The sequence below is a fragment of the Aegilops tauschii genome, chromosome 6 (assembly GCF_002575655.3).
Source record: "Aegilops tauschii subsp. strangulata cultivar AL8/78 chromosome 6, Aet v6.0, whole genome shotgun sequence".
NCBI classification, from domain to species: Eukaryota; Viridiplantae; Streptophyta; class Magnoliopsida; order Poales; family Poaceae; genus Aegilops; species Aegilops tauschii.
The window spans coordinates 47227158-47252414 of record NC_053040.3 but is presented as its reverse complement, the minus strand read 5'-3'; the positions used below and the strand labels follow the sequence as shown (position 1 = coordinate 47252414).

Below are 25257 nucleotides of genomic sequence, written 5' to 3'. Positions count from 1 at the left end.
TCGATAAATCATGATGAACTCGTGACATCCTTTTTCTCTAATAAAATCTACTGTCATAGGGAAGACCACAAGACAATGTATTCTCCACTTGCAGTAGTGTTCATTGATTGCTGGACGTGGCATCAAGAGTAGGTATGCACCCTCTAGTACTGGTTAAGATTTTTAAAATAAGCAGATTTTATTGAACTGAAGAACTCTCTGTTGCCATGCTAACTGACAAGCTTTGTCTGTTTCTCTACAAATTTACAATGTACCAAAGAGCTACAAATAAAATACCAATAAACAAAGAATTATAATACCAAGATTACAGCAGGAGGGACATTTGCAAAACAAATAGAAAGTGATCACTCCTCTTGTTCTGGGTATCTAAACAGCTAATCAGACTGAGTATCTAAATAAGATACATACACTATTTGCTTCTGTATTCCAATACAAAGTTTCACGCAACATGTTATGACCATGCTCCCAATATAGCCATCCCAAGGTCAAGCGATGGGCGGCTGCCAAGACGCAAGGCTCGACGACAACTCCAGATGAAGCACACGACGCATTCCACAAGTTCAAGACCTAACAGTGTGGCAGCACTATTTGAAGCAATAAACCACAACCGAGCAAAGGGATGAAAACGGAGCGGAAACGGACGGAACTAAGTGCTACCACATGTATTTTCATATATTTTTGCAGAAGTGAAAACGAATACAGAAATCCCGGAAATAAAGACGGAAACAGATACTACCGGAAACGGACACGGAGCGAATACAAAGCGGACAAGGAAACAAAATTGGGCATTGACCGGAACTTAAAAACCCCTTGAGTCATAGAGAGATACACACAAAAACAACAAAATTTAATGAATTGTTAACATGGCTATAGGGTCAAACTGAGTACATGTGTGGTAGTAGAAGGTGGGCCTTAAATGATCCATTCTACTCATTGTGTGACTGTGTGTTGTTTGATGGTTGGACTAGAAAGCAATCATAGGTCTATAGTAAAAACGGAAATTCCATATTCACGGGAACGGAAAGTTCCGTTTCCGCGCTCATTCCACCGGAAAACACCGTTCTGTTTTTGTTTCCGTTTCCACGTAAAAATTATATTTCCACTTCCATTTTGCAAATTTCCATTTCTGTTTTCACATGTCCTCTCCATTTCCATTTATCCTCCTGAAAAGCGGGAAGTTTTCACTCCATTTTCATCCCTTTAATGCATCATTTTTCAGTTTAATACAATAATCAGACCGGTTGAAACCGGTATAAATACATAGAAGTAAATATTGTCTCGAAATAAATCTCCAAACATTATTTAAAAAGTTTGGGACAACACATTGATTCAACATCTCTTGATTGTCATAACCTTTTCTCAAATATAAAGAACCAAAATAAAAGCTATCTACTATGACATGGTTTTGCAGAAAAGACCAAACCCAAAGCTAATGGAAAGGAGCAAATATCACCTAAGCTGCAATCTGGGCGTAACAATCTGTACCTTCTCATTGTTCATTCTTGCTGCATATGGAAAAAGAAGCGATCTTAGTTATTCTTCTTCTAGTGTAGTAAAGTTTTACTGAAAACATGAAAATAGAAATCAATTATGTTAATACTAATCCTCGCAAAAGAATCAGGTATCACACCAGTTCCCCATTCAAACTGATCTCCTTCAGCTCACATATCCCATTTGATTGTGATGTTCCCAGTTGGATCAAGGGAGGCGTAAGCTTCTTCATAGAGATATGCATGTATATGTAGCACCTCACATTCATGGATGACTTAGTTACATGCATTCCAGCGTATCCCCTTCTTCACACAAAGTTTCAGCTTAAAAGAAAATAGGAAAACAAACTCATGCATTTCAACACATGCCCTTCCTCATATAAACTTCCAGATTAAATGAAAATAGCAACAAAAAAGTCATGACGAAAGATACATTTATTGGAAGAAACTCAATATGAAAATAGCAATGAAAATGCCAATACGAAAGATACAGTTTTTGGAAGAAACTCAATATGAAAATAGCAGTGTGATACCTCATCCAAGAGGTTGGTAGATGGGAAAGCATTGTCCGATGTAGAGGTGCCTCCCGTTGATGAAGACGATGATATGACACCGAGAGAGCATGGGGGCGGCCGCATCTCGGCCACCATGCAGTATGGATGAGGCACGCCACCTGCTGCGGCTGCTGTTCCCCGTCCCCCGTCAACGAAGATGATGAGACGACCCCAGGGATCTAAGCACCAGCAGCCCGGTGATCTTCTTTGGTCCAGCAACATCAGAAACTGAGGAGGAGGAGGCGGCGGAAGTATGTAACAGGAGACGTGCGAGAGAGAAAGGAATCAGGAGTGGATCGAGCCGCCACCAATCGCCGGGTCGCACCTGACCTCGTTGGCACAGGCCGACGCCGGCCAGTAACGCTCTCCCGTCCGCCGCCCGGCTTCTGTCTCCTCTTTCCTCTCTCTTTCTCGTTCCTCTCCTTCCTTCTCTATCTCCCTCTCATCTTCTCCATCCTACACCTGTTTAGGCTTTAGGGTTTAGGGTTTTAGGGTCGCTCTTTGCCTGCTGGTCGCCGTCGGAGAAACTCGGCTCCGCACCCGCACGCCTTGGATCAGGCGGGAGGAGGAGGAAGCTGGGAAGGAGTGAGGGATGTGGCGGCTTTAGGGGCTAGGCTTCTTGAGAGAGGAGGGGATTGGGTGCGCCACGCGGAAGGAGGTCGTTCGCTACGCCCATGAAGACAGACAGATGACGTCGAAGCCCAAAAGTTACCGCTGGAACGGGCTGGCGGTTCGCGAACGGCCCAATGCACCAGAGGCCTTCGTTTCAGCCTCTGGAGCAGCAGACCAGGACAGCTGGGCCAGATTACGATTACCGGATAGATTGTCTTGCACAATACTTCCTTCATCCGATGAAGAGTGTACATCTAGTTTCAACATTTGTCCATAAAAAAATGTACTTCTATCTTTCCAATACACTTTAAAGTAGGAAAAAAATACTTCTCTCTCATCACATGGTAATCAAGACCAATAGCAATCTACACGTTGTCTTCTTAATTTATACATGCACTTAGCTCATTGGGGGTTGGGTAATTAAAGAGGAGAGAGATGGTGGCTTGCAACTTTACAATGCATCTTCTACTCAACTCCATAATTTATCCTAAAATTTCTAGATCTACACTCTTCACCGGATGGAGGGAGTAAATCTGACGGCCAGGAAAGATCAGATCGTGAAATGGACGGCCGAAAATGCTAATTCGCTGAGAGAGCTCGGTTTAGGCTCAGTTTTACTGTGCTTAACTAGATCATCGTTGGTGCGCGCTGTTGCGCCCGTCTATTTGTACTATGAAATGTTCGTTGTTGATGCCTTGTAAGATGGTTAGAATAGCACCATCGCTTCTATTATAGGTTAAAAGTAAAGAAAAGCAAGAAGGTCGAATGGCTATTGTTCAACAATCTGCAAAGAAAAAAATCACAAGAGCAAGCTTCAACAATTGGAACTGAAATCTCAACAGAAATCTCAGATATTTGGATTTCCAAAATCTTGCCATCGTAACAACTAAGTTTTGTTACCGCTTACAACCTTGGAGGACAGAATGCACCCAACCATAATACTTGAAGAAAATTGTGATACTTCACAATCTCATAAACCGGAGCTAGTATCCAACTAAAAAAATGATATATACAGAGATTTCAGAATAAGCAACACCATACTGCATAACTTGGAGATGCGATGTCTGACCTAAAAAAACAGCATACACTATGTCTGCATTACACACACCGTGAGCTAATGCTTAATGAAGCAACATGGTATTCTCTCCTATCTGCTGCATTTCATGTGTACCTATATATACATGAAAATTGACCACATGATCTGGAGCAAAATAATCACTATAATGAGCAAGAGTAAACCCCGGACGGTGATAATAGGAACATAAATTTAAGACGCTCATGGACCATATAGTATATTGTGCTATATAATTCACTGACTCCAGCAAGCAATTGGTTTTCCTTTCAATTTCTTAAACTCCAGAAAGGTAAAGAAAAATGCAGGAAAAGAGCAGAGGAGCATGTTGCCGCACCCATCCATTTTGACAATATAATGGTCCAGGAGATCCTACATATATTTTTAATTTTTTATTTTAGGGAAGGAGATGCTGCAAAACACAATTCATATATGTCGATTAACTGATAAGAAGTAAAAGTTCGATCAACCAACTTTTAGTTTGGCTGCTGTATTTATTTCTAGAACTATTTATTTTGCTTGTGTGTAGCACATATTTTCCTTTCTTAGACCTTATCTTGTAGGACGACAATGCGACACACTTTTATGTTTTTTTTCATGAAATGGCGAATGTAGTATGCCCAATAGACACCGATAAGGCATGTTTTACCTTATCATGACTCTTAAGATTGTTTCACACTGATTTCCGACTGTTATGCAATATGTCAAATGCAAGTCCGAGTTATGAAAAAAAGAGAATTAACTATTGGGACTTCATAACCAACCAAAGGACTGAAAATAAAGATTATACAACATGCTGAAGCCAGAGAATTGTAGGAGTGCGCTTACTCTATAGATGGCAAATGGTGTGAAATATGAATCCTCGACAATTACAACATCAGCGGGCTTATTTAAAATTAGGAATGTTATTTTTTTGATCAAAGGGGGTTTCCCCCCGCCCCATTTTTATAAAAAACGAAGCAAAAGCAAGTCTATAGGACTGTTACAAGCGATCGGGCCTACCCGAAATGGCAAACCGGAAAACCAACTAAGCTAAAGCAACAGCTAACCCAAAAACGTCCACCGACTGAATCAGTTTTCATCAAGGGAAAAGAAAACGACTACTGCCATGCAAGGCCAGCTAAAGAACCATCAACTCGAGCCACATCAGAGTATAGCACAAGGAACAGATCGCGTTTTTTCTCAGTCATCCCGAGTGGGCCTTCAGTGCGCCACTTCGGTTCTTCTTCACGCATGCCCTCAGTTCCCATCCCAGGCTATCCTGAGCAGCTCGCCTCTTCGCCGATCCAGAAGTTGAAGACAGCGCCGCAGCAGCACCGATTGATCGCCCTCGCAGAGTATCTTCCATTGATGTAGAGACACACTGATTCTCTTCAAGATCGCGCGAGTGCTTGTCCATGGCAACCCCTGAAAACAAATATCATTACGCATAGTCCAGATCCCCAAATGGCGGCAACACAAGCAATATTGACAACATTTTTCTTGTTATTGATACTCCAAAAGGAGGATAGCTCAGTCATACTATTAGGAGCATTAAACCCAAACGAGTCCGCAACATCGCTCCAAATCTGTCTGGCGACCACACATTCAAAAAATAAGTGGTAAACTGATTCATCCTCATTACAGTATAGGCATTTTAGGTTCTCTACCACCCTCCTTTTATTTAAGTTATGTCTGGTCAGAATTTTATTGTTAAAAGCCAGCCACAAGAAAACTAGGTATCTGTGGGGTACCATAATTTTCCAAAAATTCTTCCAGATGGGGGTAGAACACCCCCCGCCCCCCACAGTTGATCACATTGTAAAAGGACTTGACCGAGTAGGTCCCTGATGGTTCCAACAACCAGACAGGGTGGTCTTCCTTGTTGGTCAGATTTTTGGTGGAGATGGCCCGGATCAGATCATGCCACTTGTCCATAAGGTCAGCATCCACACACCTATTAAAGGTGAGTTTCAGGTCGAACCCATCCCACACCTCTGAGATTACACAATGATGTTGCTGACAGGTCTCATAAACTTCCTAGAATTGGGTTTTCAGGGAAGAATCCCCAACCCATGTGTCATCCTGGAAGCTGATCTTGCTGCCATTACCCAAGTTCCATCTAAAAAAAGGCCTAATACCTTCAAAAGCCCAAGTAACCCCTTTCCAAAAAAAGGAGATCCCACACCCTATTTCGACCACAGCAAATTAGGTTTGTTAGTTCTGTATTTGTGGTCTATCAATCTCACCCAGTCTTTATCACTATCCATAAAGTGCCTTTTAGCCCAGGAGGCTAATAAGGCCATGTTAAACTCTCTCAAATTGGGTACCCCCAAACCATCAAACTCCTTTTTTGAGAAATGAGCCCCCAGTCGGCAAGATGGTACTTATGTTCATCTCCCAGGTTCCCCCAAAAGAAGTGGGCCATCTGAGAAATGATGGCCTTGATTGCCCACTTAGGGAATTTAATAACAGACATTAGGTACATAGGAATGCTAGTAATGCAAGCTTTGAGGAAGACTAACTTAGCCTCATAGCTGAGTAATCTCCCTTTCCAGCCACAAATTCTCTTAATAATTTTATCTATGATGTATTGAATGTCTTCCCTCCTCAGCTTGAGGTAGTGCAATGGAACTCCCAAATATTTAAGGGGGAAATCCCCCATCTTGCAGCAAAAAAATTTGAGATAACAACTTAGTGTCTTCTTCATTCATATTTATTGGGACCACTTCACATTTGTCATAGTTAATCTTCAACCCAGAGAGGTTTTCAAAACATGCAAGTAACCATTTTAAATTTTTTACATACTCAGGTTTAGGATTTAAGAAAAGAATTGTGTCATCGGCATATTGTAAACAAATAAGCCCTTGAGGGATGATCTGAGGAACAATCCCAGAGATTATGTCACTATTAACAGCTTTCGCTAGCATACGAGAAAAAACATCCGCTACCAAATTGAAAAGCATGGGGGAGCTCGGGTCTCCTTGTTTCAGTCCCTCCCCCCCCCCCCACAAAGTAGGGGCCCAGTACATCATTAATCTTGACACAGAAAGAGCTCTGTTGCAGAATGGATAGATTCCACCTAATCCATTTAGCCCCAAACCCTCTAGATGTTAACATTTCCACTAGGAAATCCCAGTTCACACGATCGTAAGCTTTTTCATAATCTAATTTGAGAACAATCCCAGCTTCTCTTGATTTATGAACCTCATGGATAGCCTCATGGGCAGTAACCACGCTTTCTAATATAAACCTTCCTCTCACAAAAGCAGATTGACATGGGGATAGTAATCTATGACCCACAGGGGACACCCTATTTGTCATAGCTTTGCTAAAAAAATTACTGAGCTGTTACTCAGACAAATTGGTCTAAATTTCTTCATACTTTTGGCATCTAGCTCCTTAGGAATAAGAGTAACTATAGAGTAATTCAATCTCTGAATATCTAAAGACCCATTTTCAAAGTCTCTCACCAGTGCCATGAAATCCCCTTTGATAGTCTCCCAAAAACGTTGATAAAACAAAAATGAGAGGCCATCAGGGCCAGGGGCTCCATTAGCATAGGAGCCCATAATAGCTTCTTTAATTTCATCCTCCGAAAAAGACTTCTCAAGCAAGGCATTTTCAGCTTCTGTTACAAGCTCCTCTTCAGACCAAAAATGGTCATCCAGGTGAATGTTAGGTTTAGGTTCATACCCAAAAAGGTTTTTATAAAAATTAGTTGCAACCTCTAGCATATCTTTAGTGGAATAAACTGGACCATCAGGGCCTTCTAGAATGGACAGTTGATTTTTCCTTCTCCGTTGGTTGGCAACAGCATGGAAATATGCTGTGTTCCTATCTCCCTCTTTGATTTTCCTATCTCTAGATCTCTGCCACATGGCAGTTTCCTCTTTTTCCAAATCTCATCAAGTTCCTCTCTAATTTGTTTCATTCTGAGGATAACCTCAGCACTAGCTCTGTTTTGCTCAGAAAAAAATCTAATATATCAAACTCTTGAAGTAAATCCTTCTTCTTCTTCTTCTTCTTCTTCTTCTTCATGGCCACTTCAATATTAATACTCCAACATTTTACAAGTTTCCTAAAGAGCTTGGTTTTAAATTGCCAAGTCCCAATAGCAGTTGTAAATGGAGGGGGAGTGGCCCAAATTTTCTCAACTAAGGCTTGAAAGTCAGGCTGTTCAAGCCACCATTTCTCAAATTTGAATGGTTTGGTTGGGTTACACATACCCACTCCAGAGTCTAGCAAAATAGGGGCATGGTCACTCCCCACTCTGGGCAGAGCACACAGAGTGGTGAGGGGGAAGTGACTGTCCCAACTAGTGGCACAGAAAACTCTGTCAATAGTGGCAAAAATTGGGTTGTCTTGATTGTTGCCCCAGGTAAAAACCCTGTTAGACAACTTGTATTCCATTAAACCCCATTTATTAATCCAATCGTTAAACAAAAAGGCCCACGAAGTATTGATATTACCAGATGATTTTTCCTTAGCTTCCCCAATCAGGTTGAAGTCTCCCCCAAACAGAACAGGATAGCACAAGCTATCCATAGTTTCATGCAATTTAGCAATAAATTCAATTTTATCTATAGCATAAGCTGTACCATATACTACAACCAGGTGCCAACAGAAACCATCAACTTTATTTTTTAAAGAGATATTAATGCAGTATTTCTTAAGATTAAAATCAAGGACCTCAAAACAATTGGTTTTGGTACCCACAAGGATACCTCCAGCAGCACCTACTGCAGGGAGTGTATGCCACTCATAAACAGTAGAGCCAGCTAAAGTATTTAGAAAGGAGTCACACACAGTTTCTCTCTTAATTTCTTGAAAACCTAAAAAATCAGGTTTATACTTGTTCACTAAATCAGACAGGCACTGTAATTTTCCTTTTTGTCCTGGTCCCCTAATATTCCAGAAAATACCAATCATGGGATCTTAAAGGGGTGTGTCAGACTAAAAAGTCCACCTCTCATTACATTCTCAGAGCCACCTACAGCACCAGCAGTGCCCTCCGGTATGTTGGGGTTGGGAATGTCATTTTTTGGAGTACAAACTCCAACATTCTCATTATTTTCAGTATCCAAATTATCAGGTAGAGATATTTCAGGGTTTTGAGAAGCAAAAAACTAAACATTTCTCAGTTTCATCTCTAATGATGTCCTTAATTAACTGGGTTCTCTCTTTTTCATTATCACCAATCATAAAGACTTACGTTTGAAGGTAGCAGGGATTTCCAAGTTTTTCTTCATTTTGTATGCAGCAGCTTTCTCCATGATGTTCTGCCTGTTGTGTACCCTGGTACTTGTTCTTGGAGCAATCACTGGCCCCCACTTTTTCTTGGTTGCAGGCTTTTCATTGCAGAGATCCATCTTTTCCACTAACCCCATCATCTTCATACCACTAACTACAGGGGCTTCAAATGTGTCCATTTCCTCCTCTGATTCAGCAGCTTCACTTGCAGTTTCAGATCCATAGTTGTCCAGTTCTTCCAACAGATCAGAGCAATAAGCTTTTTGAATGGACATGGGGGAAGTGGTGTTAGAGTACCCATCCGATGAATTGTTAAGCGCATCAACAGCACAGACATTGCTGCTGGGAGTTCTGAGGATTTTGATAGCTTCAGGGAAGGGCATGGAGGGGCATAGATCCTGAGTTTCTGATTTTTCTCCAATTTTCTTATCAGTCCTCATAGGAGGGATGCATGCCTCTAGGAGAGCAGCAGGATGAAAGCCCATCCCAACATCATTTGCTTGTTTCCCAGATGTGGTTTTCTTTGAGTTGGATGCCTTATTGGCCAGATCTAGATCATCTATGGGTTCCTCACCATCGTCCAGGATGTCCTTGTCAATCTCCTTGTCATCAATTGCTTTGTTATCATCGTCCACAGATATGTCAGTAGGGCCATTATCATCGTTGGGATCATCAGCACCTATCTGCTCAAAACCTTCCACTGTAAAGGATAAGATGTATAGTTTTTTCCTCATCTCCATGATCCGTTCAAAGGGAATCTTGGTTGGGTCCCTACAAGCAATCTTGACTCTAACTTTCTCATAGAAGCTCTTCATTAGGCCATTCTAGTCCACGTCCACAAGGATACCAAAGAAAGAAGCAATTTGGGACAGCACTTTCCATGTACACCACTTGGAGGAGAGCCCCTCAATAGTGACCCAGGCTTCAATGAGCTCACTGAATGGATCTATAGCACCAGTCCATCTCTCAACAGACACAGATACTCCATCGATAGGCAGATCAAATGCAGGGAATTCATTCAACTTTTCCACGTCTTTCCAGGGAGGGAATCTAACCAGGAACTTCTTTTCTGTCAGTGGCCTGATCTGCCAAGTCCATTGTTTGTTTTTGCAGAAAATCCCAGACAGATTCTTAACCAGATCAGACTTGTTGATTTCTCCTTTCATGACCCAAACTTCTCCACAATTCCTAAAGTTAAGCCAATTTGCTTCACGACCCACAGGAGCATCAATATGGTAGAATCCCAAACCCAGAGCAGAGCTACCGAAGAACGTGGCAACTGGATGAGGCTGCGCCCATGTCGCGCAGTTGTTGACATTGTGCCCCTCCAATCCACAGATGAAACATATCTTCTTCTGAACACAGTTTCCAACGTAGTGACCAGGTCCTCCACAGGTAAAGCATACCATGTCTTTGTATCTCTCATCAAAAACCTGCACAGGTGGAGCAGGCGGAGCCGGCAGCGGAGGCGCTACCACACCTGATTGAGCAGGGGGGGGCAATACCTTTGGCTGGAACGGTAGCAGGACGCGTCCCTCCCGCAGCTTGGCGACGGCCCAAATTCTTTTGCGGAGCCGGAGCCCGCTGCTTCGGCGCCCCGGTCGGAGCGCTCTTGTCCGCCATGGCGACCACTTGGGCAAAATACTTGGATCCGCCCCCAATTCCCTCCCTGATGATTTTGAGCTGCGTCGGGGGTGGATCAAAGGGACGTAGAGACTTAACTAGGTGCAGATCACATGGGGAGAAACATCCAGACCGAGCTAAATCCTTTCGGAGCCATCCCAAGGTGGTGGTGCTCTTGCTTGGTGGAAGAGGACGATGTTGGCGCTGGCGGGGGGAGGGTGATACGTCTCCAACGTATCTATAATTTTTGATTGTTCAATGCTATTATATATTCTGTTTTGGATGTTTAATGGGCTTATTTATACACTTTTATATTATTTTTGGGACTAACCTACTAACCGGAGGCCCAGCCCAAATTGCTGTTTTTTTGCCTATTTCAGAGTTTCGCAGAAAAAGAATATCAAACGGAGTCCAAACGAAATGAAACCTTCGGGAACGTGATTTTTGGAACAAACGTGATCCAGAGGACTTGGAGTCTACGTAAAGTAATCAACGAGGAGAGCACGAGGTAGGGGGGCGCGCCCACCTCCCCCAGGCGCGCCCTCCACCCTCGTGGGGCCCATGTTGCTCCACCGACGTATTTCTTCCTCCTATTTATATCTCCGTACCCCCAAACCATCAGGGGCATCCACGAAAACCTAATTCCACCGCCGCAACCTTCTGTACCCGTGAGATCCCATCTTGGGGCCTTTTCCAGCGTCCTTCCGGAGGGGGCATTAATCACGGAGGGCTTCTACATCAACACCATAGCCTCTCCGATGATGTGTGAGTAGTTTACCTCAGACCTTCGGGTCCGTAGTTATTAGCTAGATGGCTTCTTCTCTCTCTTTGGATCTCAATACAAAGTTCCCCTCGATTTTCTTGGAGGTCTATTCGATGTAATCTTCTTTTGCGGTGTGTTTGTCGAGACCGATGAATTGTGGGTTTATGATCAAGAGTATCTATGAACAATATTTGAATCTTCTCTGAATTCTTTTATGTATGATTGGTTATCTTTGCAAGTCTCTTCGAATTATCAGTTTGGTTTGGCCTACTAGATTGATCTTTCTTGCAATGGGAGAAGTGCTTAGCTTTGGGTTCAATCTTGTGGTGTCCTTTCCCAGTGACAGCAGGGGCAGCAAGGCACGTATTGTATTGTTGCCATCGAGGATAACAAGATGGGGTTTATATCATATTGCTTGAGTTTATCCCTCTACATCATGTCATCTTACCTAATGCGTTGCTCTGTTCTTATGAACTTAATACTCTAGATGCATGCTGGATAGAGGTCGATGTGTGGAGTAATAGTAGTAGATGCAGAATCGTTTCGGTCTACTTGTCGCCGACGTGATGCCTATATACATGATCATACCTAGATATTCTCATAACTATGCTCAATTCTATCAATTGCTCGACGGTAATTTGTTCACCCACCGTAATACTTATGCTATCTTGAGAGAAGCCACTAGTGAAACCTATGGGCCCCGGGTCTATCTTCCATCATATTAATCTCCCGTCAACAAGCTATTTCTGGCGCCGTTTATTTTGCTTTCTTTACTTTTAGTCTTTATCATAAAAATACCAAAAATATTATCTTATCATCTCTATCGGATCTCACTCTCGTAAGTGACCGTGAAGGGATTGACAACCCCTTTATCGCGTTGGTTGCGAGGTTCTTATTTGTTTGTGTAGGTGCACGGGACATGAGAGTGGCCTCCTACTAGATTGATACCTTGGTTCTCAAAAACTGAGGGAAATACTTACGCTACTTTGCTGCATCACATTTCCTCTTCAAGGGAAAACCAACGCAGTGCTCAAGAGGTAGCAGAGGGGATGGACCAGAGTTGCCCAAAAACCCTAGAAATAGCCTCCTCCGCGCCGTCGAGAGCAGGATACGCATTTGTAAAAGGCGCTTTCACCCGCTTGCACCTGATTGGTGGGAGCGACGTGGCATCGGGGCCCCCGCCAATCAGCGTGAGAGACCCCACTTGCAACCCATAGGGAAAATCCCCCATCTCCGGCAACTTGGACCTCGCCGCCGATGAGGAATCATTCAGCCTCGAGCACAACCTCTGCTTCATTTCTGCTGTCTTCACCTCCATCAGCAGCGGTAAGATTACAGCATCAACTTGCTTCCCTGGGACACAAATCCCCTTGCACATCCTCAAACGAGCGCCTGGTGGAACTTCGCCACGATGTCCGAGCCAAGGTGGCTCGCGCATGTCGCGGCGGAGCTGTGGATTTGTAGCGTGAGTTGGCCTCAATCCCGAATGGACGGCGGTAGCCAGGATGAGATGTCCTGCAGTGGCGCCCCTGATGGAATCACCCCCAGCAGACCCTCCCGCCGCAGCGCCCGCCGTGGATCTTCTGATTTTGCCTCTGTCCTCGCCCATGCCACGAACGCCGCCAACGATGAATGGGGGTAGGGAGGCATCCTCTGCCTCTCCTCCACTGTGGCCTCGTCGAAGATCCGCTTCGCTAGGATCCTCTGTTCCCCCTCTGCTCGCAGGCGACAAGTCTCTGCATACCTGGTCGCCGCAGCACGAGTTTCTGGATCCCTCGCCGCCGCCGCTGCCTGATCCACCGCCTTCCATTCCTGGACCCGCCGGATCCACGCCGTCGCAGCATCGCGGATCCTGGTCGCTCGATCCACCCAACTCTGATCCCCCGTCGCCATGGCTATCGCCTGCGGCAACGGTGAGATCAATCTCACCAGCTCCGCAAAAGCTTCCTGAACTTGGGGGGGGGGGGGGGGTATCGAGCGGGGGAGGGGGAGGGGGAGGGGGAGCGGCCTCGGCTGCCGGGCTTGGTCTCCGCCGTCGTGCAGGCATGCCGCGAGGGCGGCGCGGCGAGATCTGCGGTGGGGGCGGCGGCAAGCGGAAGGTGTGGAGTCGCCGTGGTTACGTGAGAGCGTGGGAGCGTGGGAGCGTGGGCTTCATAAGGAACAACAATAATCTTTATTATTCTTCAATATTTGAACTGCATATTGCATGTTTTATTACAATATACGCAAGTCAACCAAACCAATATTCTCCCTCCTCTCACATTGCATGCAATGTGCATGTGTACCTGAATTAGCTTAGAAGCTATTTTGGTGGACTAATGATAACACTCGAAAGCAGCACGTGAATGCTCAGCTGCTTCATGTTCACTGGCACACTAAGAATTTCCTTACGTAGCCTGAATGATGGTGTCATTAGGATCCAGTAATAGCATGAAAAGAAAAGAAATGCATTGAAAAAGTAAAAGTAGTTCCGGCACCCCTCAAATGATCCACTGTAGCTACCAGATCTAAATAACATCAACGTGTGCTAACCTGAAGAGCTAATTTGAAAGCAGACGAGGGGAAGGTATAACCTGGAAGTTACAGGGGATGAATTTTCAGATGTGAAACAACCCCTATATCCACTATAAATCCCACAAAAATTTGGAACAACCAGAGAACAAGTATCAAGCATTTGTCATGCCCTATCGTTCATACACTCTAAATAGATAATTAGAAAACAAAGAGGTAGATAATTCTTCATGTTGTGCTAATCTCCTACTCCCTTGCATCCTCTAGAATCTGAAACAGATACATTAATTCTGGACAAGACACCTCATCCTATCAATTATAGAATTGGCGTAATCAGGGTTCGACATGGATGAATCTGCACAGTATCCAGGTTGGAAGACAGATCGGACATGCAGCGAGAAGGCGACATGGGTGGTGAAGGAGCTCCTTATGCGGGAGCCGCCGCCGCCGGCGGCGACTCAGGCCCACATCTCGTTGACTCTCCTCAGCTTCATTGGGCAAGTCGCCACCACGGCTGCCGTTGTGGCCGCACGCCCGCCATGGTCATCGCCTCTCCATAGCTCATCAATCTCACCCGCAAAAAAAAAAAAAAAAACTCATCAATCTATATTCTGTACTGAGAGCACCCTGCATTCAGTTGGGACTTGAGAGTAGAAAACCAGCATCAATACAATATGAATTCCAAATTTGTTGGAGAATGATCTGGTAGAAGGGAAAGCGGAGAAGACGAAACAACAAAAGGGGTGGAGATGGAACAGCCGGACGGAGGAGACTATATGGACGCGAAATCGACACGGTAACTGATCTATAATTATCCGCCGCAGGTGAGTGGTGCAGATCGCGCGTCATTAAAGTCCTGTAACGGCTGGACTTCAATCTATAGCGATGGTCACTTCTCTCATTACATCACCCTGGCATCACCCCGAGAACCCTCTCGCCAGAAGTCGCACAGACGAGGCGCGAATCCAGACTGATGAAGCGCAAACCCACCCCTTTTGCTGCTCGCATGATTGTGTTTTTTTTTCACAACAAATTGACCGAGAGAAATTGGATGATATAGGCCCAACTGGCCCAAACAGCAACAGGTCGCCGATTTTGTTGCGGGAGCATCGTCCCAGGGCATCTACCACCCCCGTAGTGAGGCCGAAGGTGCATCCAACGGCCAAAAAGTCCAAAACTTCTAGATCTAACGGTCGAAAACGATGATGGTGTGAGAGGCCTGGAAGAGTGCTCGGTTATAATATCTCTAAATATCTCACAAAACGATCAAGGCCTCCAGCTCCTGCAAGCTTTCACTCCCTCCAATCCTCACATATGAGACCAACTAGTTACTGCATGGTTAATTGCTGCTGTCTATTTCTGAATACTCCTGCATTGCACTGCTTACAGAGGTTCCAACTAATTAGGATGATCAAAGAGTTGAAACCTCGACGGTCCTTACCATGAAAATTCATTCTTGCACTCAAGCACCATGCCTCCAAGGTATCGGTAGCCGTAGGGCAAGACACATTAATTTACAACTAGATCGGAAGCGCGCCTTAGCACGCGTTGCCTGCCTGAACACCGTGACCTAGCGTGTATAAATCATGTACATCCAAAGAAAATCACGGCATTCTTTCAGTACCAAGGAGTTTAGTATAGAGTGCAAACAGTAGAGATATACCAAAAGCATGGTAATCTGAGTATACTAAGTCAAAAGGATAATTAATTTGCAAGCACATGACAAAAATTGTTCCAAGAAGCCAGTGTCAGATAGGACAAATTGTTTGCATCAAGTTTAGTAGAAAGCAAAAATATTCTAGATACCAAAGCCTGAATGTTAGTCTCCAAATTCGAGAACCATACATCATCGACAACATATTATAATTAAAATAGGAGAACTTAACATATATGCCATTTCACAATTTATAAGACATAAACAGAACAAATAGTCCCATATCAAAACTATCAGTAGCATGACAAAATAAAAGGAGATTCATGTACATATCAGAACTGAGACTAAATCCCATGTCTCAGTCATGAAATACATTCTTTATCAGATTTGAAGTACCATAATGGGCTAATAATCACTGTCAATATAGTACATCATGCCTTTCTTTTTCATCATATGAACTGGATTTCTCTATTAAATACTCAAAATTCATATCAATGTCTCGGTCATGAAATATATTCTTTATTAGTTCTCATCGAAACCACTCCATTACTAATTCGATGCAACAGTTTTCTCTTCACTTTTGTCACATTAATGAAGTACTAAAACCCTTATACCTATGTAAGGCTAACTTGCAATGACCAAGACTGCAAGCCAAATGGCAGGCTGGCTGGAGACCCCATCCGGTTCCGGCAGCAAGCTGCAAGTCAATACAATGGGAGGAGCAGCGGTATGAGAGAGAGAGAGAGAGATGTGAACCTAGAGCAGCTGTGTGAGTAAAAGGGCGCCCCTCACTAAAGTTTCGCATATTGATTAGGTCTAGATAAGATTTTAGAGCATGCAATCCGACAGAGTATGTGTCTTGGCAAGAAGAGAGAAGGAGGTGGAGCACCACAATACATAATTTATTAGACTAAAGAGCAATACAATATCACAATAATTTGAAGGAGCAATTGCATGCCTAATCATGATCTCAAGAGATTTGACTCTGTACATGTATTTCTCTGATCATTTTTCATCTGAATAATCATGATCTTAAAATTATAATAGTTCGGTTTGATTATAATCAAATAAATCTGTTGGCAAACGTTGCATGGAAAACAAAACAAAAAATATATGCACACGCAAGATCTATTCATGGAGATGCATAGCTACGAGAGGGGGAGAGTGTGTCTACGTACCCTCGTAGACCGTAAGCGGAAGCGTTTATCAACGCGGTTGGTGTAGTCGTACACCTTCACGATCCGTCCCGATCAAGTACTAAACGTACGGCACCTTCGCGTTCAGCACACGTTCAGCTCGATGAGGTCCTTGCCTTCTCGATCCAGCAAAAGGGGCGAAGTAGTAGATGAGTTCCGGCAGCACGACGGCGTGGTGATGGTTGGTGATGAAGAACAATCTCCGCAGGACTTCACCAAGCACTACAAAAACTAGATGGAGGATAAACTAGAGGGGATGGGGTTGCCGACACACGGCTTGGTGAATCTTGATCTCTCTTGGGTGCTAGCCCTTCCCCTCTATTTATATGTTGAGCATTGGGGTCGAAACTTGGAGTAAAAGCCTCCTCAAAGTCGGGTTTGCCCGAAAACCAAGAGTCCTTCTCGGACTCCAGGGCTAGACGCCAGGGCTCCCGGCATCTACCCCAACTTCCTTTTGCACTTTTCAAAATCCTCGTGGGCTTTACCCCTTAGCCCAAATAAAGTGTTCTCGTGCCCAAACAATTTGGGAAACATCCGAAACCCCTTCCGATGAATTGCGGAACCTTTTCGGAGATCAAACACTATTATCATGTATATTAATCTTTATCTCCGGACTAATCCGGAGCTCCTCGTCATGCCCGTGATCTCATCCCGAACGCCGAACAACATTCGGTCACCAACATATATAACTCATATAATACTATATCGTCAAGGAACGTTAAGCGTGCGGACCCTACGGGTTCGAGAACTATGTAGACATGATCGAGACGCTTTTCTGGTCAATAACCAATAGCGAGATGCCCATATTGGTTCCTACATATTCTACGAAGATCTATATCGGTCGAACCTTATAACAACATACTTGTCCATCGGTATGTTACTTGCCCGAGATTTTGATCGTCGGTATATTCATACCTAGTTCAATCTCGTTACCGGCAAGTCTCTTTACTCGTTCCGTAACTAACTCCAGAGAAACCTTTCCAATACTCGGAGTGACAAATCTATGCCAACTCAACAAACACCTTTGAAGATACCTATAGAGCATCTTTATGATCACCCAGTTACGTTGTGACGTTTGATAGCACACAAGGTATTCCTCCGGTATCCGAGAGTTGCATAATCTCAGTCAAAGGAATATGTATTTGACATGAAGAAAACAATAACAATAAACTAAACATCATTATGCTAAGCTAACGGGTGGATCTTTTCCATCATATCATTCTCCTAATGATGTGATCCTGTTATCAAATGACAACACATGTCTATGGTCAGGAAACTTTAACCATCTTTGATTAACGAGCTAGTCTAGTAGAGGCATACTAGGGACATAGTATTTGTTTATGTATTCACACATGCATTTAAGTTTCTGATCAATACAATTCTAGCATGAATAATAAACCTTTATCATGAAATAAGGAAATATAAAATAACAACTTTATTATTGCCTCTAGGGCATATTTCCTTCAAAATCAACCAGTTATGCAAGTACGATAGTTATCTACAGATAGTCACCTCACGCGAGTCATAAATTTCAGGACAGATACTTACTATATTTTCTAAGACTGGCATGCATCTTGTTAGAACCAACAAATACATGTATACGCCGACAGCTAGTGCTCCTAGCGGAACTGAAGTATGCTTATGGAGCATCATGAATATCTAAATATATACGTTACTGAATATATACGATGGATTTACTTTGTTTTTCTAGTTGTCGTGGTCAAAAGTTCTAAACCTGACTTATATTCAATAAAAATGCATACACGATGTGATACAGTGTGTTGTGGCAAATACAAATATTTTTTAATCAATCATTTGTACATCTCTGACCTCTATGCTCTAGCAATGATTTCTATGTAATTACTAAGTTCTTAACTTTCTTTTCATTTATAATTAGAACATGGCATTACTTTGATATATCCCCACATTGACACAGAGATCCTAAAAAAATCAGGCACATAAGCCTAAAACAAAACAGTGGTGATTACCTTGAGAATAGACCAATTTGACCCTTGTATCAATCAATGAACCAAATTCTACTCTAGATGGCCACATATTGCCCATTCATAATTTTTATAAGGTGTATTGACCCGGTAACCGACTTTTAGTTCTATTAGGTACTGAGCATTGGTCGATGCAACATCAAAAAGCAAAATTGGTTCCTTAAATAGAAAAGCTTTTTGGAAAATTCACACCAAGGTAAAGCATCCGACAACGCAAAAGGGACAACATAATCCAGAACAACAATTGTAAGCCATATTTTTTAATACAGTTGAGCCCAGAAGGGCTATTAAGCTAAGTTTGAAATTGTGTTCAGAAATATAGAGCAAAAAACATTAAAGACTACCAAAGCCAAGGTATAGTCAACCTACCGGATAATTGATCTCAAATTGGTTGTCCAGGAACTGATTTGCATCAGGATGCATGCCGCCTGTCCAGGAAGCGATTTACATCAGGAAGCACAACGCATAGTGCCTGTGTAAGGCAATGATCCAGCGTCTCTCATAGAAGGAGCTGGTTCAACAGAATACATCAAAATACAGTGCATAGTAGAATATTTATAGTAATAGTGATTAAGTAAAAAAGCATCAAGATTTGACAGGATAACTGATTTGCACCAAGACTCATTACATTCCAAGAGAATGGCACAGTGGTAGCCCAGGATAATCGATTTGCATAAAGATTCGGAAAAAACAAGATTTACAATATACTAAAAGCAAGGCATAATGATAGCCCAGGATAACCAATCTATTTGATTCTACTATGGTATAGTAATATATTTTATAGTAGACCACATATATAGAGAGCTTTGATTGAACGCCTTGTCATGTGACTCGCTCAAGCGTGGCTATGTAACGACCTATTCAAAAGCAAGGCATAATGATAGCCCAGGATAACCAAACTATTTGATTCTACTATGGTATAGTAATATATTTTATAGTAGACCACATATATATAAAGAGCTTTGATTGAACGCCTTGTCATGTGACTCGCTCAAGCGTGGCGATATAACGACCTATTCAACACTCACTGCTAAAATTTTCAGTAAAATCACAGAGTGCTAGAAAAGTATCTAAATCAACAGGCAAACCATGGACCACGCGTGGAAGTGCAGTGAAGTTAGCTTGATCTATGTTGATATTAAGGCTTTGGCTTTGATCCATGTGGCAGACACGATCGACAGCCATGTCAACAACAGTTTTCTGCTTGATCTCCCAAACAGTTAAGGTTCAATGATATATAAAAATTTAGACACATGTGTAAATTGACACCTTGTTGAAACTAAAGCATGGGGTGGTCATATTTCCCACATCTGGGATCTCGGTGATCTTTTGGACAGAGCCATCTTTGTAGATAACATTATTTTTCAGGACAACGGAGCAGATATAAATTTCAGCGATCTCTCAATACGTTTCAAAGGACGTGAAGAAAAATTGCAGAGTAGGGGGCTCACTGTTGTTGTAGGCCTTGCTTGGAGGTGCCGGCGGACGGACGGGCTGTGTTGGCCACCAGATCCGGCGCACGCGCGAGCTCGACGGGGAGCATCGGTGCGAGAGCTTCGATGTCGCGGCAGCTCACCTCTTCTTCGTCCATTTTGTGCCGGTGGCCATGCTTTTTCTGGAGACTAATCATGTGGAACTTAGAGAATAATAAATTATGAACAGACATCTTCAGAGACTAACCTTGGGTCTGGCTGCTTGTCAACAGAAGGATCACTGGAGGTGACTTGGTTAGAAGATGTGCTGACAACCTGCATACAATGATTTGCAAAGAAGGAGATGAGTAAGGTTTGTTTGCTTAGGACTGTGCATCAACCAATCACCTAAAGCAATTTCAATGAATAAAAATTTACATATCCACCAAGAGAAACTTCGCGGTTAGCAAATATGTTGATAATATAACTCTACACCACAAAGAAATCGCCAAGGCATCTAATATTTCTATCTTCAAAGAACGACTATTCAACAAATGCATGTTAGACTCTTAGTAAAGCTCCAAATGAGAATCTCTCAGAATTATTCTGAGATGCCTTATTCAGTTAACCAAATAAAGCATGTTCATCTTAATAAAAAGGCAGGAGAAGCATCATACCACTATCCGTGAATTACACATAGAACTTGATCTTGGAGGTGGGCTGGGGCTCTTTGGTGCTAGCTCTTCCATTTTTAGATAAAGTTGGTTGTTCTTCTCCGGGTCTCCTGCCATAAACCATGGATGGCCTTTCTACGCAAAAAGTATACATATGTATTAAGCATACAGTAGCGGCAGCAGCAGCAGCAGCATACAAAGCTACAAAATATCAAACCTAGAAAAACAAAGTGGTAGGGTAGCAGATGGTGTTTCCAAACTTCAAAGAATTATGTTACGTGACTTGAATCTTGTACTGTAGTGTCTTTCACCCTTTAGAAGAGAGGACAGAAATGTTTATCAATGTTTCTTACTGAACTATCGTTTTAGATATCTTGTGTTTAAACTTCGCTAATGGCAGAGGCCGACCAAATTATGGTGTATCCAGGATGGATTACTTGTGGTACTAAACAGATAATGGGGTTGTAACTGTTTTGTATATGATACTAACCACATGCTTTGATAGAATCTTCAGAAGCTAGAAAAAAAATAGAATGAGTTTCCCATATATTGGAGGGTCAATCTAACAAAAATATATAACCGCATTATCAGAGCATTTAATATATTGGAGGATCAGAGTAAATAGAAAAAGAATAGAATGAGTTTCAGACTGGACTGTACTACTACTTTATCAGAGTCAATTAAATGCCTAGAAGACAAATATATATTCAAATTCATTCCACCTTGAGGCATGAGCTCCAGCAGCAGCAGTTGTACTTCTACAATAAATCAGATCATCTCCTACAAATTTCAACGAAGGCGCATTTTGGGACCTGAAAACATCAGAAAGGACTGGCACTGGCTAGTCAAAGATCAGCAAGTACACATGGATCCATATATCAAACCAATCCAATTCGTCGTTGCCAGTTCACTACCACCGATCGACTAATTTAAGATCAACCAGGAAGCAGCTTATTGATTTGACATGTGGTGCCTTTTTTATGTTTGGCTGAGACCAATATCAAATTGTCCACTCGACAACGACTCAATATCAAACAATGGTCCCATGTTCCAATTACAACCCTGTAAGCAACTTCTGTATACCCTAAGCTGTCTGAACCTGCACCTATCCTTTTCATTATCAGCATTGTGCTGTTGTTGCCTGGAAAACTTGATGATGCAGGAGTGTACAGAACAATACCAGGCAGCATCACTACCTAATTTATTAGCCATCCCACTCCAAAGTGATGCACGTCAAATCATGAAAGATGAGATTTATGCTACCTACCCCCCTTGACTGCTCGTAAGTGCTAACTCATACTATGTTCTACAGTTGCAAAGCTGTCCCCATCACTGAAAATAATAAACCAGTGGCCTCTTGATTTCTAAAAAAATGCGCAACTGAGGTAGAACCAATGTTCCATGTACTCCTAGGTAGTAGATTCCTAATGGGGAAAGTGAGGCCGATGAGCAACTGGAGGAGGGAGCCACACTTGCACGAGTACCGCAGGGTCAACTTCCGCAGCCCACCCCATGGCGAGAACGGCAAAGATGTTGAGGAGGGCCTGGAGTTGCTGAAGAAGTGGAGCTCGAGGACGAGGAGCGCCCACCCCATGCCGCCTCCATGCCTCCAGATCGAGTGCCGCCTCGTAGTCATCCCACCAGATTGAGGAACAGGGGCTCGATTGAATAGACGGGAAAATAAGGGATTTGTAGGGAGAGGGGGAGCTGCTCGGGGGAGTAGAGCAGCGGGGCGCGGCATGGAGGGGAGCGGCGGCGTCATGGAGCTGCGGGGAGGGCGGCAGCACGGCCGCGTGGAGCTACGACGAGAGGACGATGGCGGCGGCTCCACATCTCGCATGCTCCTCCTGCCGTGTGCACGTGAGGACGACGGCGACGGGGAAGTGGACGACGGGGATCCAGCAAGCTAGGCGATGGAGACGGCAGCAGCGTGGTGAGCAGCTAGGTTTAGGGTTTGGGTGGAGGCGGCGTAGAGGAGGAGCAGGGACACACGAGTGCAGGAGGAGGTCGCCGCCACAGGAGCGGCCCCATTTTATACCCCAGGACGCGAAATGACGAAGATGGCCTCGCGGGGCACCGATTTTACACGCGGTGGCAGCATGGTTTGGACACTGTTTCAATCCACAGTGTCGCGTTTTTTATCCAACGGCCGGTGTCATCCTGAGGCGAGATCCGACGGCCGAAATCCAATCAAGCAAGAGATCCAACGGCCAGGAGCTCCAAATCGCTGAGGAGGCTGGGATTCTCCCAGTATGTATCTTACGTGATTCGGAGAAGCATATGTGCCAAGTTTCTTGCCACGCCACGCATTGGACATTGATATGGTCAACTGCGCCTGCGTGAAAATCTAGCATTGGCTATTCTTCTATTTGCACGGAGAACTTCTCGCCGAGAATTCTCGGTCAGCTGACATGTTCTCAAAATGATGATTATGGACTTATGATTCAGCCACCTTTTTGTTCACTAGGTAGAAAGTGCAGCTTGCCGCACCCGACAGCGGTGCTGTCAGGTACACTCATATCCAATCCCGATAATACAGTCAATGGACAACTAATTTTCTGTTAAAAAAAATCACTCTGTCCAGAAGCAAGACATCACCGAATTCAGCACGATCATAAGAATATAGAAGCTAATAAGAGAACAAACGCTGGTATTGCCTATGACAATAAGTTCAATGCAAAAGAAGCAGGCATGCAATCTGTCTCAGCACTAACCATGCATTTGGTATTTCACATAATATGACATAGATCAAAAGCACTAATTAGGAGCATTGAAATTGCATAATTAATTATTAAAATAGCCATGCGACTTGAAAGGAGCACATATGTCAGACTGGCAACTTAACAAAGTGTATGAGAGATTTAAATTAATGGTGGTCTCACTTGTTCATAAGATAACTGAAACACACACCACAACTTTCTTCCTATATTATTGGTATACCTTAAATTCAACTCTAAACCGTTCGACATTCCTCCCTGATAATCTGGTAGGAAAACCCGGCCAATTCACCACAACAAATAGTCAAATACAACCTAAGGATAATAAACCATAAAAAACAAACATCTTCTCAGTTAAAACTGGTTCACTCTTCTTGCACAAGGCTTGAGCATCCACAACTTCCTCAGTTCCTCTCCAACCCACCTTTGTAACTACTGCTTCTACAGGTTGATTACATTGGTGTAATTAACATTAATAAATAAAAATATACTCAAATTGATAGTTTAATTGAAAATTCTACCATGAGAGAATACCTTTCATGGCTGCGGTACCCACTTCAGCTTTGTATACAACTGTGCGGGAGGCCATTTATAGCAAAACAAGTTCAATTTTGAACCTGTTGGAACAATAGATCTATTGGTTGGAAGCCATTTTTTGATGCAGGTGAGATAGACCAACATCTATATCATTTACAGCTATTTATAAACAAAATAGTTGTAAGGCATGTTTACAGGTCAAACTCATGAATTTTGCTCTCTATGATTTGGCAAAAAACATTAAACATTTTAACTTACTTGAGCATGGATCAAGTATCTAAAAGCTAAAACTATTTATTTTTTCAAGGCAAGTATCTAAAAATGTGGCTCAGGCAAAGAAATAATCCATGCAAACTAAAGGAAAATAAAGAAGGTCATATTCTGAAAGTGGTACACAACACAAGACAAAGATTATATAATAAGCATTGAAGATTTTTCTGGTAGCAAGGGTAGAGGAGAATATCATACTTATTTGATTAAGCTTTAGAGAGGGAGTGGACCATAAATTATTCAATCAGAAATCACCAAATATATCAAATACAGTTTTGGAGGCTTGCCTCGTTCTTATTTTAACAAACTGAAAAGCCGATCCGACGGTTGAGAGTGCCTGAGCGCTGAGAGAGCTCCATTCTCCCCTAGGTTATTGTTTCTTGATGAGTAGTAATACTAATCCACGGAAGCAAGCCATAAAGGCACACCCCCCAAGATATGACCAATTTAAGTCCGGTTTGACTTGATTTGTGCTTGCGCAACGCTACCAGCTCCAAATCTGCTATACCTGTTAGCAGATAAATCATTAGGTGACATTATTCCAGTTAATTATTTTTTATGGATTGTTTGTCCAGAATATATCTGTTTTGCTGGTGTGCCTTGTTTTCTGCATGCAGATTACTGCAACCGACATCTCTCGATGATCCGATAAATTTATTAGCAACATTTGTAGACAGTGGCAAGCCCCTCAAATATATAAACATTTGTGCAACAAACAGTATAACCGAAAATCTATCAGCTCACAGATGTAAACTACTACCTCCATTCCAAAATATAAAACGTTTCGGTAGGCTAAAATGGCCTACCAAAACATCTTATATTTTGAAACAGAGGTAGTAGTAAGGTACTAACAAAGCAAACAGATATTTTCAGTGCTTGACATTAAAAGCTCCACCATGGAACTGGTAAGTGAAGACCACTCAATAGGAATCCAAAT

The 25257-nt window shown here is 43.0% G+C and overlaps 1 protein-coding gene across 1 annotated transcript; it reads right to left on the bottom strand.

Annotated features, from left to right (window-relative positions):
• Positions 1-13511: 13511 nt before the first annotated feature.
• LOC109778872 (uncharacterized) lies at positions 13512-22785 on the bottom strand. The gene is made up of 7 exons (XM_020337459.4): positions 21519-22785; positions 20800-20906; positions 20391-20458; positions 20162-20332; positions 19080-19221; positions 16690-16938; positions 13512-16208 (listed from the first exon to the last, which is right to left on the bottom strand). Exons 1-5 carry the CDS (start codon positions 21526-21528, stop codon positions 19155-19157), a joined length of 423 nt encoding a protein of 140 aa, XP_020193048.1. The 5' UTR covers positions 21529-22785; the 3' UTR covers positions 13512-16208; positions 16690-16938; positions 19080-19154.
• Between the last annotated feature and the right edge of the window lie 2472 nt (positions 22786-25257).

Excerpts from the sequence above, each read along its gene's own strand:
- LOC109778872 (XM_020337459.4), bottom strand. Across the intron at positions 20,459-20,799 it reads TGTGTAATTCACGGATAGTG|GTTGTCAGCACATCTTCTAA; the intron begins GTATGATGCTTC and ends CATTGTATGCAG. Across the intron at positions 19,222-20,161 it reads AAGCAAGGCCTACAACAACA|CTCCTTCTATGAGAGACGCT; the intron begins GTGAGCCCCCTA and ends CTGTTGAACCAG.